Source organism: Zeugodacus cucurbitae, chromosome 3 (genome assembly GCF_028554725.1).
Source record: "Zeugodacus cucurbitae isolate PBARC_wt_2022May chromosome 3, idZeuCucr1.2, whole genome shotgun sequence".
NCBI lineage: Eukaryota > Metazoa > Arthropoda > Insecta > Diptera > Tephritidae > Zeugodacus > Zeugodacus cucurbitae.
In genome coordinates this window covers 17,862,692-17,874,750 of record NC_071668.1, presented here as the reverse complement: position 1 = coordinate 17,874,750, position 12,059 = coordinate 17,862,692, and the positions used below count along the sequence as shown (strand labels likewise).

Genomic DNA, 12,059 nt, shown 5'->3' with positions numbered 1-12,059 from the left:
ATTGATGTGATTATAGCGATAAAAATCCTTGCAGCAGGCAACACCTTATGTCAAAAGATATGTTTTTCTTCGATTTTTTTTTATAAAAAACAAACACAAAAAAAACACATGAACTCACACGGCTACATTTCGCAATATTCGCGTGTAATAACTGCTGATTTGTTGTTATTTTCGAACTTTACCACCATTTGGCCCTCCTCACGTGTGTCATTTCTTACACTTCTATTTCCGTTATCCATATTTCTATTTCATTGAACTGTGCGCTTTTGTTTGCCAATCGCATGCTACTTTATCTGCCGTAGCTCTGGGGTTGAACATACATATTTTCGTCGATATAACTGTAAAGTGGATTTACTCTTATCGAAGCGTTATTTGTTATGACACATGACTTTTTTATTATCAGCGGTTTCACTGACTTTTCTTCTTTTACTCCTACGATTTTTATTCGGCAGTGTCATTTATTGTGACACTTTTATGAGCTTTCGGGGATTTTCTAACCTTAGAATATTGAATACATGATTACCTTGACGGCTTTTAGAGAGGCTCAACCATATGAGGATGACAACACGAGTTGATTTAGACTTTCTATAGAAAGTCTATCGATAAATAAGTTACTATACGGTGTAACAGTAGTTCATAATGCAATGGAATTTCGCTGAATTCGAGTAGTGACTTCATCCAGTTCCAATCTTTGGTAATTATGACGCAAGATTCTTCAAAAATCTAAATAAAATATATTGATTACTCAATCGGAAGGAGTAATACTAAATAGTTTTAATCTATACTTAGCGGTGCGATATGTAGGGGTCTGGATCTTAAGTTAAGACGAGAATATTGATAACAGAGCCACACATAAAAAAAATATGTGTCATGACCTGGCGCTCTTACTATGTGTGCTTTATGTTTTTAGGGTCGCTGAATCCGAATCCGTGGTCCATTTAACACCATCAGAACACGGTTTTGAGATAACCCCAGAAAACCAATATGGCGGACAGTGATTTTTAAAATTCATCGGATTCGCTTGAACCTCGTTATTCGGGGGTTTTCGGTGTCGCTGATTACGAATCTGGTGTCGGTTTTTCAAAATTGAAAATGGCGGATCCAATATGGCGAACGCACACAAAAAAATATTGTCATGTCCTGGGGCTCTTAATATGTGTGTCATATGTTTTTAGGGTCGCTGAATCCGAATCCGAGGTCCATTTCGCCCCATCAGACCAGAGTTTTGAGATAACCCCAGAAAACCAATATGGCGGACAGAGATTTTCGCTGTTTACTAATGTGGTGTCGGTTTTTCAAAATTGAAAATGGCAGATCCAATATGGCGGACGCTTTTTTGAACAAATCATCGGATTCGCTTCAAACTCGTTATTCGGGTGTTTTCGGGGTCGCTGAGATCATGACAACATTTTTTTTGTGTGGCTGTGTAACTAATCGACAAAGACCCTACAGATTGAGTATGTTACGGACCATTTAGCGTGTCTATTTATCAAAAGGGCACCGTGTGCTAACTTAAACCTTTATAAGAAGACACTGCAAAAATTCGGCAATGAAGAATAGAATCAAAAGACAATAATGTAAGATTTAAGCTCAATGGCCGCCTTTGTCTTCAAGCATTCAAGAGTTTTATTTGAACTTAAGCTTTAATTCTTAAAAATTAATAATGCAACAAAAGATGATAAAACTAGGAAAAAACAACAACAACAAACAAATTGGACTCTCTTATTAATTTAACCGTAAAATCCAACTGTTGCATTTCTACCCACAATGAGCCAGTAATACACCGCTTATACTAAAGCAAAACACTTTCTCAGCTACAAATCCTGTTTAACTCGCCAACGAAGTACTGTTACGTGGGTTTCCATTTACTTAGATCAGTTTATATATATATATATTATATATTTGTTTGTATGTATGTGTGAAGCGCCCAAACGAATTTATGCATCTCTAAATTGCGGCTAACAACTGACCGAACGTATGCTCTCCGGTTTTAATTTTGATTTATGTTTTCTCATCGACTTAACGGTGTAAATAAATTGCGAAACAAGGAAACCGTAGTAATCGTGTGCAGAAATGGGAATCTTTTATTCACCTGATAGATGTATGCTTTACTGTGGGTATCTGAAGATGTGTGTGTATGAGTAGATTATATGTATGTGTCTGTAAGTGTTCTAGTGTTTACTTTTTTTCATTATATTGCCAAAAAAAAGTGTGTAAATGACGATTTGTGGTCAATTGGCAGGCTTGCTGGACGAATTTAGTAATGAAGGATTTGTAGGTAATTAAGTTTTTAAGTGTTTTAAATGAATTTTTGGGCAAAGAAATTATAAGTCGGGATTTAATTAAATCGTTATGTTTGCTAAACAGCAAAAACCAGTAAAAAAAGTAGTGCCCGTAGTGTCGAGAATATTGCTGCCGCTAGCGCATCAATTGAGGAAGACCCAAATCAGTCTCTCACACGTCGTTCTTAAGCGTTGGGCATCTCTGCGATGTTCGTTGTGGCGAATTTTGCGAAAAGATTTTCGCCTACATCCTTACAAGATCAAATTGACGCAAGAACTGAAGCCGCTTGACCACCAAAATCGTCGTGTGTTCGTGAATTGGGCTAAGCAACAACTTGAAAATTATTCGGATTTTCATCGTAAAATCATCGGCTCATTTCTGGTTGAATGGCTTCGTCAATAAGTAAAATATGCCTTATTGGTGAGGCAGAAATCCACACGTACTCCATGGTTCAACATAGCATCCTGAAAAAATTACGCTTTAGTGCGGTTTATGGCCCGACGTCTTCATTGGGCCGTAGTTCTTCCGTGATGAACAAGACCGGCACCTCACTGTAAATGGGAATGGCTACCGCTCAATGATAACCGAATATTTTTGACCCGAATTGGATGGTATGGACTTGGACCAGATGTGGTTCCAAGAGAAAGACACAAGGCACATAGCATAGGTCATAATTGATTTATAGAAAACCAAGTTTGATGGACGTGTTATCTCACGAAATGTCCCGGTCAATTGGCCGCCTCGGGCTACGTCAAGTCTATGGTCTATGCCAACAAACCAGCGTTGATTGACGAACTTCGTACGAATATCGAACGTGAAATTGCAGCAGTGTCGGTCGATTTATGCTCGAAAACCGTCGAAAATTGGGTTCTGCGTCTGGAAAACTTTATTGAAAAACCTTTATTATAACCTCTTTCGGTTATTATTTTTGTATTAACACAATGAAACGTCAATAAAAAGTTTCTTTGAAGGCTGTCTTAATCTTATAAAAAGAATTATATTATAGATTTTTGTGAAGACTACTAATTAATAAATATTAAAAATTCCGTTGGGATGGGTGGGATTAGGACTGATATAGTCACTTAATGGACGGCGTAGGGATATTCAATTGAATTGCTTCCTCTAGGCAATGTCTATAAAAACATTTATTTTTTATTTTACTATTATTAAATGTTGGTGCTTTGGTAGAATTATGTATTTCGAAGTCGTAAGATTTTATCTGTAACTGTATTGTATAAATCAAAATCAGTGAATTTAAAACTTTTTTTGTAAGCAGTTCGGTTGCCACTGGACGTATTGAGCCAAAACACACACCATTCTTCAGATTTCTTCGCATAATTGCTAAAATTTAGCTGTGTTACAAACCATAAACACAAACGGAGTTCTAAAATGCGATTCCAAACGGTTAAGATTTATCATATGCTGTTTTCATTTGGAAGACTCGATTCGGATGTTTCAAAAATTAAGTAATTTTATATATACATATCACCAAAGCCAATAAACACTTAATTCTTTAAAAGTTTACTGAGTTAGAAGCATAAAACTATATACACAATTTTTTTAGTGTCTTTCAAGCTTGAAATCCAGAGTTTTTCCTGTTTCCAAAATTGACGCATTAATACAAAATTAAATAGGAAAAATATTTTTAAAATAAAAATTTTCCTTTCATACATAAATAAATAAAAATAAAAAGTGTGGTAAAAACACATAAATTTAGCCATAATTACAAAATACGGCAACACTGCCTATCAGCAAGTACTAAAACCCAACCAATCAGAAACGAACAGATATTAAAGAAGAGAAACATTAAGAGCAGCAGTAGTATTTAAGAAAATTCCTGGCATTAGCGATTATAAAAATCAGAAAGTAATAAGTAGTGAAAAAGAAACGGTGTCGTGTGGTAATTTTAGTGAAAATCATAAAATAATTGTGTTTTTACACAAGAAAAATAAAACTGTGGGCGGCTAAATAGAAGTCTTCCTCATAAATCGAGCTAAACACAGCACTTTTGATAAAAGAAAAATATTTTCATTTTCCGGCTTCCGCTTAAGCGGTCTAGAAGAATCGGCACACAACAAAAAATATACAGATAAGATGAAATTAATACTATGTAAGTATGAACAACTAGTTGTTAATTAGTATCGAAATTTCAAATAGTTTCCCTTATATTAATTAATGTGCTTTCAATACACACATGCTCTTATCTTTGCAGCTACACTATTATTAATCGGTTTAGTAACAATACCGCTGCCGGCAACCGCTTTGTATTCACCAAGCGATGACGTGGTGGAATTAACACCCTCTAACTTCGAACGTCTCGTCATCGATGATGATGCCGTCTGGGTTGTTGAGTTCTTTGCGCCATGGTGTGGTCACTGCAAATCTCTGGTACCAGAATATAAGAAAGCAGCCAAGGCATTGAAGGGTGTAGTGAAAGTGGGTTCAGTGAATGCTGATGAACATCGTTCACTAGGTGGTCAATATGGTGTTAAAGGTTTCCCCACGATTAAAATCTTCGGCGCTAATAAACGTTCGCCCACAAGCTACAGCGGCCAACGCACAGCTAAAGCCATTGCGGAGGCGGCACTAGCTGAAGCCAAAAAGAAGGTACAAGATGTTTTAGGCGGTGGCAGTAGCAGCAGCGGCGGCAGCAGCAGCAGCAGCGGTGGTTCAGATGGCGTCATTGAGTTGACCGATGACAACTTCGACAAACTGGTTTTGCAATCCGATGATGTGTGGTTGGTTGAGTTCTTTGCACCATGGTGTGGACATTGCCAGAAACTGGCACCTGAATGGGCTAAAGCGGCTAAAGAGCTTAAAGGCAAAGTTAAACTGGGCGCTTTGGATGCGACAGTGCATCAGAGCAAGGCTTCGGTGAGTAAACAATAAAATATATCGAAAATAAAATACATAAATTCTCATAGCGCTATAGATTATTATATATGTACATATATAGCATATAGAAATTGCTAAAAAATATTTCTTCAACACTTTTTACTAATTTTTAACCAACTGCCTTTCACAGGAATATGGCATTCGCGGTTATCCCACAATCAAATTCTTCCCAGCCGGCAAGAAGAGCAGCAGTGATGCTGCCGAATATGATGGCGGTCGCTCTGCTTCTGATATTGTCAGCTGGGCACTTGAAAAACACGTGGACAGCGTGCCTGCACCAGAATTGTTAGAAGTCTATGATGAAAGCACTTTCGATAAGGCATGTGAGGGTAAACCACTGTGCGTCGTCTCAGTGCTGCCACACATTCTGGACTGTGATGCCAAGTGTCGTAACAAATTCCTCGATACATTACGTCAATTGGGTGAAAAATACAAGCAAAAATTGTGGGGATGGGCCTGGGCTGAGGGTGGTGCACAAAGCAGTTTGGAAGAATCATTGGAACTTGGCGGTTTCGGTTACCCAGCAATGGCTGTTGTGAATTTCAAAAAAATGAAGTTCTCCGTATTGAAGGGTTCCTTCTCCAAGGATGGCATCAATGAATTCCTGCGTGACATTTCCTATGGACGTGGACATACTGCACCAGTGCGTGGCGCTAAGAAACCTGCAATCGTCACTGTACAACCATGGGACGGCAAAGATGGTCAATTGCCAGCCGAGGAAGAAATCGATTTGTCTGATGTTGATTTGGATGACGTCAAGGATGAGCTTTAAAGTGTGCTATAGTTAAAATATACCAACCAACTGCATATTCATGTCAATATACACTCAAGACTTACCTAAGAAATTGCTATGTTCTACTAAAAAAAGAGGAAATAATGCGCATGTAATATGAAATTGGAACGAAGCAAATATGAAACCACCAAAAAAAATCAAGGAAAACAAACGTTTCAGTTCAAGTTCAAACCTTTTTATACACTACCTACTTAATTAAAAATTTATGTGTGACAGTGTTTTTAATTGTCACATATAAATATTTGCTTAAAATATGCAATTGCATTTACCTATTTACATGTATAGTTACAACCATACATATACATATATGTATAACAAATGAGTTGTAATACTCAAGTGTTATGTGTATTACCTAGCATTCTTTGAAATGACACACTTTTATAGGGTTCCACACAGTCTAATTTAGTTTTATAGTATGTATTTAAGAGACCCCCCAATAATATAGTGGTAAACCAACTTTACTTAAATATATATTTTAGAGCCAACATAAATAATCCAAAAAGTATATCAAATTGTAAATTATTTTTTCTATAACGAATTTTTGTGCTCAACTTATGGAAATGTATAAATGAATAAAGAAAACCAACAATTTAAAACGCCTGAGTCTTTGAAATATTAAAGTTATAAGCTAGGTCGCGGAAAGGTCGAAATATGCCATTTTTATACCCTCGCAAAAAAGTTGCTAAGAGAGTATAATAGTTTTCTTCACATAACGGTTGTTTATAAGTCATAAAACTGAGAGATATAGGGTTAGGTTATATTATATATATTGGGTTATTATATCAAAATGCTCAGGGTGACGAGACGACTTGATGTGTGTCTGTCTGTCCGTCCGTCTGTCCGTGCAGCAAATGACTTGAGTAACTTTGTCTTGATGAAACTTCGTTCCTTGGCGCCATAAGAAGGTTGCTTTCGTAGATGAGCGAAATCAGAACACTGCCACGCCCACGCAATGGCGAAAACTGCAAACATATAAAGTGTCATAACTGAGCCATAAATTAAAGATAAAATTTGGTACAAATGATCACACTAGAAAATATATGAATGAAGATTTTTTTTGAAAAATGGTTGTGCACTACTACTTAAGCTATATAAACCCAACTTACTAGTCACATTTCTTTTTAGTATCCCATCACAAACACCATGGTTGACAGGAGAAATCGGATAACAACCACTATCAACATCAGAAACCATAAATTTTACAGAAGAAATGGCAGTTGGAAGCTGCACTCAGATTTTTTTTAATGTAAAATGGGTGTTGCGTCGCCCATTTAAGGGTCAAAAACCATATCTAAGAACTACGCAAAATACTATATGTTTAGTGAGTAACATATACACATGTTATGTAGGTTCTATGAGAGCATCTAGTAGGTAAACGGTATATAAATATATGGTATAAGAGTTTAAGCGGCTGCTTTCTAGTTAGAACTCTATTCCATTTATACCAATTGTTTGTTTGGCATGTCACAGACTAAGCTTTGGTCAGTCGAAGAGAGCTTTAATAATTAATTAAAAATAAATATATTATATTAATTTGTATAGCAAGTCATTAGTTCTATAGAAATTATTAAATTAGCAACTTGAGAGGAAGTATAGAGCGAAAAACACAGTTCCATTATGACCAATTCAAACTTTATTATTAACATTTTTCCAACATATTGCAAATGATACATACGTACATATGTATATAGGTCTATTTTTGTCTACATACATGTGTATTGAAATATACATGCAATAAATCAAATAAATTAATATAACCGAAAGTACTGTCAACATTGCCAAAAACCAACTCTACTGATAATAATTATTATTAATAATGATTTTAAACATGCTTATCGCAAAATTCTAAGATTTATGAGTTTTTTGATCTAAAAATCGAATTGTTCGTAACATTTTATACACTTTACATCTCTTCAGAATGCATCAGTTTAAAAGCTGCGCTCAAACAGTTAATGCATCTCAGAGCATAATGTTTCCCAACTTTTTGAAGATTTTGCTGTATTTAATCTTAATTTTTCGAATCCGATACTGTTTAAGTGAGAATAATGAACAAAATGCAACGGACGCTTGCACTTGTGATGTGGAAATAGATGTTGTTCGGGAATTTATGGACGACTTAGACGTTGTACAAAAGAGCGGAACCAAATTGGAGAGTAAAATGTCGAACATCGAAAAGCTATTAATTGCAAATCGGTAAAATTGACTAACTTACTTAAATAGTTATCGCAAGTACTCACAGTTATTAACTGCTCATTACAGTGTACCAAAATTACCAACGAATTGTATGGAAGCGACTGGTAACAGCACAAAAAATGGCGTATACCATATTCAGTTACAAAAAGTGGATATCGACGACTTGAAGGTGTTTTGTGTAGAAGACGTGGATTTCGGTGGATGGTTAGTTATACAGCGGCGTCAAAGCGACTCCGTAGATTTTTATAGAAATTGGACGGACTATAAGAAGGGATTTGGCGACCTAACGGGTAACTATTGGATCGGTTTGGAGAAACTACATGCGCTCACTAGCGACTGTGAACAGGAGTTATATATTCAAATGAGAAGACGTAATGGCAAGGAATACTATGCAAAATATACACAGTTTGTTATTGCTGGGGAGTCAGAGAACTACGCTTTGAAGAAATTGGGAAATTATAGCGGCAATGCTGGCGATTCCTTCCGCAGACAATTGGGAATGAAATTTTCAACTTATGATCGTGATAATGATATACATACAAGGAATTGTGCAGAGATGTTTAAAGGCGGTTGGTGGTTTGAAAAATGCTATTTATGGTAAGGAAAAACACAGTTTGCTATAAATGATGATAAATATTTACATATGTATATATTTTTATAGCCACCTAAATGGACGCTATAGTGACGATGAATATGGCGTGAACTGGGTGCAAATAGAAAGACTTGAATCGCTGGCGTTTGCGCAAATGATGATACGACCAACTCGAAATTGCCTCAAACAATTGTTGTTGCGCAATTTAAATGCAAGTGCCTAAATATTTATTGGAACTGAATCGGTTGAATACTGTTGTTAAATAATTATGTATATGCTCGTTTATTCAATTATGAAAATTTATTTTCAAATATCCTCAGATGTGTATCTATAATTTCGAATTTGTACTTGTTTGTGTCTCTAAACATGTATAATTGAACATATTAATTTATATTAATCACTGTATGCGACATCTCAATAAAAATAAATATAAATGTATTTATTTATCAGTTTCTTTCACTAGCCGACAGATGATGTACATATACAGTTGAACCTCCATAACTCGAACTCTTGAATTGACAATAGAAATCGAATTTCATACAAATTACCTTCTGTAACGCGGAAGTCTCTCTAACACGTAGTTTTTTTGTGGATTATAGTGATTCGAGTTAGGGAAGTTCAACTGTATTACGATTTCCATCGTTCCGCTTCATACTTCATATTGTAAGTTTTGAAAGACTTTTGCGAATGTATTTTCAATTACTTTAACGCACCTTATAAATCGGTTAATATGTGAAATATTAAGTGAACATATAGCATTGGATAAAACTATATCAATAAATTGTAATGATGCCTCTTTGCATGCCCAACGAACCCTACTCATCTAACACCCCTTTCCCTTTGGTCCAACCCTGTCGAAACAGCACGTTCCCTAGGCCTCCCGTTAGATGGTTTCGACGACAACTATATGTTCCTTGTTTATCAGCATAGTCGAATTTCTATTGTGTATCTAACAATTTATTAGAAAAAGGCAAACTAAGCGCAGATGAAGAGTTTATATCCAAGATCACTAAGCTATACAACTCATATATAACTACGTATATACACATTCATTAGTCCAAAAGCTGATTCAACGGCTTTTAACTGTAAATAATTAAAATATTCTATTATATCTTGTTTTGAAAAAAAAAAACCATCGCCTACAAAACGTGCGATTGATCTGTGCTTGAGATTTGCGCCGCCACGTCATATCTTGCAGAACACATACGTTCTTAAAGTGACAGAAAATTAGCAAAAAAAAAATTGTAGAAAAACATATGTTTATTATAAAAAGTTGGATAGTATGACAAAATGTATATTTATTTATATAAAAAAGTTGATGTAAAAAATGCTATAAAAATACGTATTCGCACACGTCTTTATAAACAAAACTACATGCTATACTATAACTAGGCTAGATTTTGTATATATATCAAGATTTGTATATAAGTATTTCAAGTATAAAAAATGCAAATGTATAAAAAGTGTTAAACAAATTGGCATGTCATTTGAGCTTTAAGTCTTGCCCCGTTAAATGTTTACTTGCTTATATGTATATGTATGTATGTATGCTAAGAACTTACAACAAAAAGGGTGTGAAGGCTGTATATTTTACTTTGTTAGTACTGCTACTTATGTCTATAAACTTATGTATATGTATATTACGCGCGATACCGATATTGTATGCTTAAAATATTTGAGTTTGTAAGGAGTTAGTTTTTGTGTTGATGCGAGAATGGGTGTATGAACAACAACTTGTAATATATTGTTAACTTTTTATTCGAGTGTGTAGGTTTTTTTGTTTAAAAAAAAGTTATTGTGTATACATATGTATAACTTAGAAATATTTTTTGAATATTTTCTTATTAATGTTTAATATAATTAAGTACGGCATATTGCTTCACACAACCTGGAGTGTTTAAATATTACTTCAAATACTTATTTTCAATTGCTTGAGCATGTGTTGTTAGCATCAATATAAGAAGGCAAGAATATTCTATTTTTAAAAATACTTAAATGAAATCAGCTGCTGTGTATACGTGAACTCTAGCACGCTTCGAAACTGGCAGTTTATAGTGTACCACAAAGGATTTCAACTGAATTAAAACTACCCCGTTGAAGTGGGGTACAACTCATTGTAAATGTTGCAATATAGTGTAAATTATGACGGATGACGCATTGCATCATTAGTTGTTAACAAAGCACTTTCTTGGAAATATTACTTAAACACTCATCTAGTTAAATTAATTTCACTTTACCAAACCTTAACCACATTTTGTTGTAAAAAATATTGTAACTTCATAAATGCTAAAATAGTAGAAAAAATTTTGTGTATAGTCTTTTAAGTTGCCAAAATTTCTTTGAAACACTTTCTCAACAGTGTTCCACACATACACACAGAGTACGACCTCCCACTATGTTGACGCTGACTCAGTGCTTTTGGTCTACCGGAAAGTTCTCTATAGACTGTATTGAACGTGAAGTGGCCGAAGTGATGGTCGACGATGCATCCATATAACTATATTTTTTCTCTTCGCGACACAAAAACGGATAGCACATAATGCCATAGTAGAATATCAAACAAGCCATAATAATTAAAAATATTATCGAGATTACACCAAAAGTGGAATAACCTGACTGTTTGTCCAAATATTCTTTAGGTGTTTGTGGTGGTTCTGTGGTCGGTGCTGGCGTTGGCTGATAGCCACCATAATAACCACGGCGTCCTGCCGTTTTAATTGTGCGACCCGCATGTAACGTTGAAAATTGACAGGTAGCTGCGGGTAATTATACGTGTATTAAGTTAAAAGAGAAAATGGCAAAATATTTCCTCGTACTCACCAATTATGAGTAAAGCAATAACGAAAGCGTTTCTACACATTTTGTTAATTTTGTTTTTAATTGATTGCTAAGCTACTGCACTTGTTGATACTTGCCGATGGGACAAATTGGTAATTTTACAAATCTGCTTGTCTACTTATTTGTTACTATTGCTTGCTATTGCTGATGGTGCTGCTTCTTTGCTCAAGGCAAACGCGTTTGTGACGACGTTGCCAATTGGAAAGATTCTAATAAACTATATTTAGTGTTACCAAGTCAGTGGGAATTTGCGGACATTTTTATTAGATAATTTTATTAAAGTTTAACTTTTTACTTTAAAATATAGTCGTTAATATATTTAATAAGAAAAATAATAATATGGAATAGGGTAATTCGTTAGGATTATACAAAACGAGTTACTTATCGGAATTTTGGTTTATGAAGGAATAATTTCTTAATACTTTTCACTTATATTTACTTCTTATTTCGCAATTTCTTTACTTA

At 35.0% G+C, this 12,059-nt stretch overlaps 3 protein-coding genes across 3 annotated transcripts; 2 read left to right on the top strand and 1 right to left on the bottom strand.

Moving 5' to 3' along the window:
- The first annotated feature begins 4,082 nt into the window (after positions 1-4,082).
- LOC105215073 (protein disulfide-isomerase A6 homolog) lies at positions 4,083-6,567 on the top strand. Its single transcript, XM_011188823.3, has 3 exons — positions 4,083-4,393; positions 4,496-5,157; positions 5,309-6,567. The coding sequence occupies exons 1-3, from the start codon at positions 4,378-4,380 to the stop codon at positions 5,948-5,950; spliced, it is 1,320 nt and encodes a 439-aa protein (XP_011187125.1). The 5' UTR covers positions 4,083-4,377; the 3' UTR covers positions 5,951-6,567.
- A 1,322-nt stretch (positions 6,568-7,889) lies between these two features.
- On the top strand, positions 7,890-9,194 carry LOC105215072 (fibrinogen-like protein A). Its single transcript, XM_011188822.3, has 3 exons — positions 7,890-8,164; positions 8,231-8,761; positions 8,826-9,194. Exons 1-3 carry the CDS (start codon positions 7,890-7,892, stop codon positions 8,977-8,979), a joined length of 960 nt encoding a protein of 319 aa, XP_011187124.1. The 3' UTR covers positions 8,980-9,194.
- Positions 8,369-11,780, bottom strand: LOC105215071 (uncharacterized). Its single transcript, XM_011188820.3, has 2 exons — positions 11,577-11,780; positions 8,369-11,512 (listed from the first exon to the last, which is right to left on the bottom strand). The coding sequence occupies exons 1-2, from the start codon at positions 11,614-11,616 to the stop codon at positions 11,166-11,168; spliced, it is 387 nt and encodes a 128-aa protein (XP_011187122.1). The 5' UTR covers positions 11,617-11,780; the 3' UTR covers positions 8,369-11,165.
- Positions 11,781-12,059: the final 279 nt, after the last annotated feature.

Coding starts and splice junctions, on each gene's coding strand:
- LOC105215072 (XM_011188822.3), top strand. CDS start 7,890: ATGCATCAGTTTAAAAGCTGCGCTCAAACAGTTAATGCATCTCAGAGC. Junction 8,165..8,230: donor AAGCTATTAATTGCAAATCG/GTAAAATTGACT, acceptor TGCTCATTACAG/TGTACCAAAATTACCAACGA. Junction 8,762..8,825: donor TTTGAAAAATGCTATTTATG/GTAAGGAAAAAC, acceptor ATATTTTTATAG/CCACCTAAATGGACGCTATA.
- LOC105215071 (XM_011188820.3), bottom strand. CDS start 11,616: ATGTGTAGAAACGCTTTCGTTATTGCTTTACTCATAATTG. Junction 11,513..11,576: donor TATTGCTTTACTCATAATTG/GTGAGTACGAGG, acceptor AATTACCCGCAG/CTACCTGTCAATTTTCAACG.
- LOC105215073 (XM_011188823.3), top strand. Junction 5,158..5,308: donor TGCATCAGAGCAAGGCTTCG/GTGAGTAAACAA, acceptor TGCCTTTCACAG/GAATATGGCATTCGCGGTTA.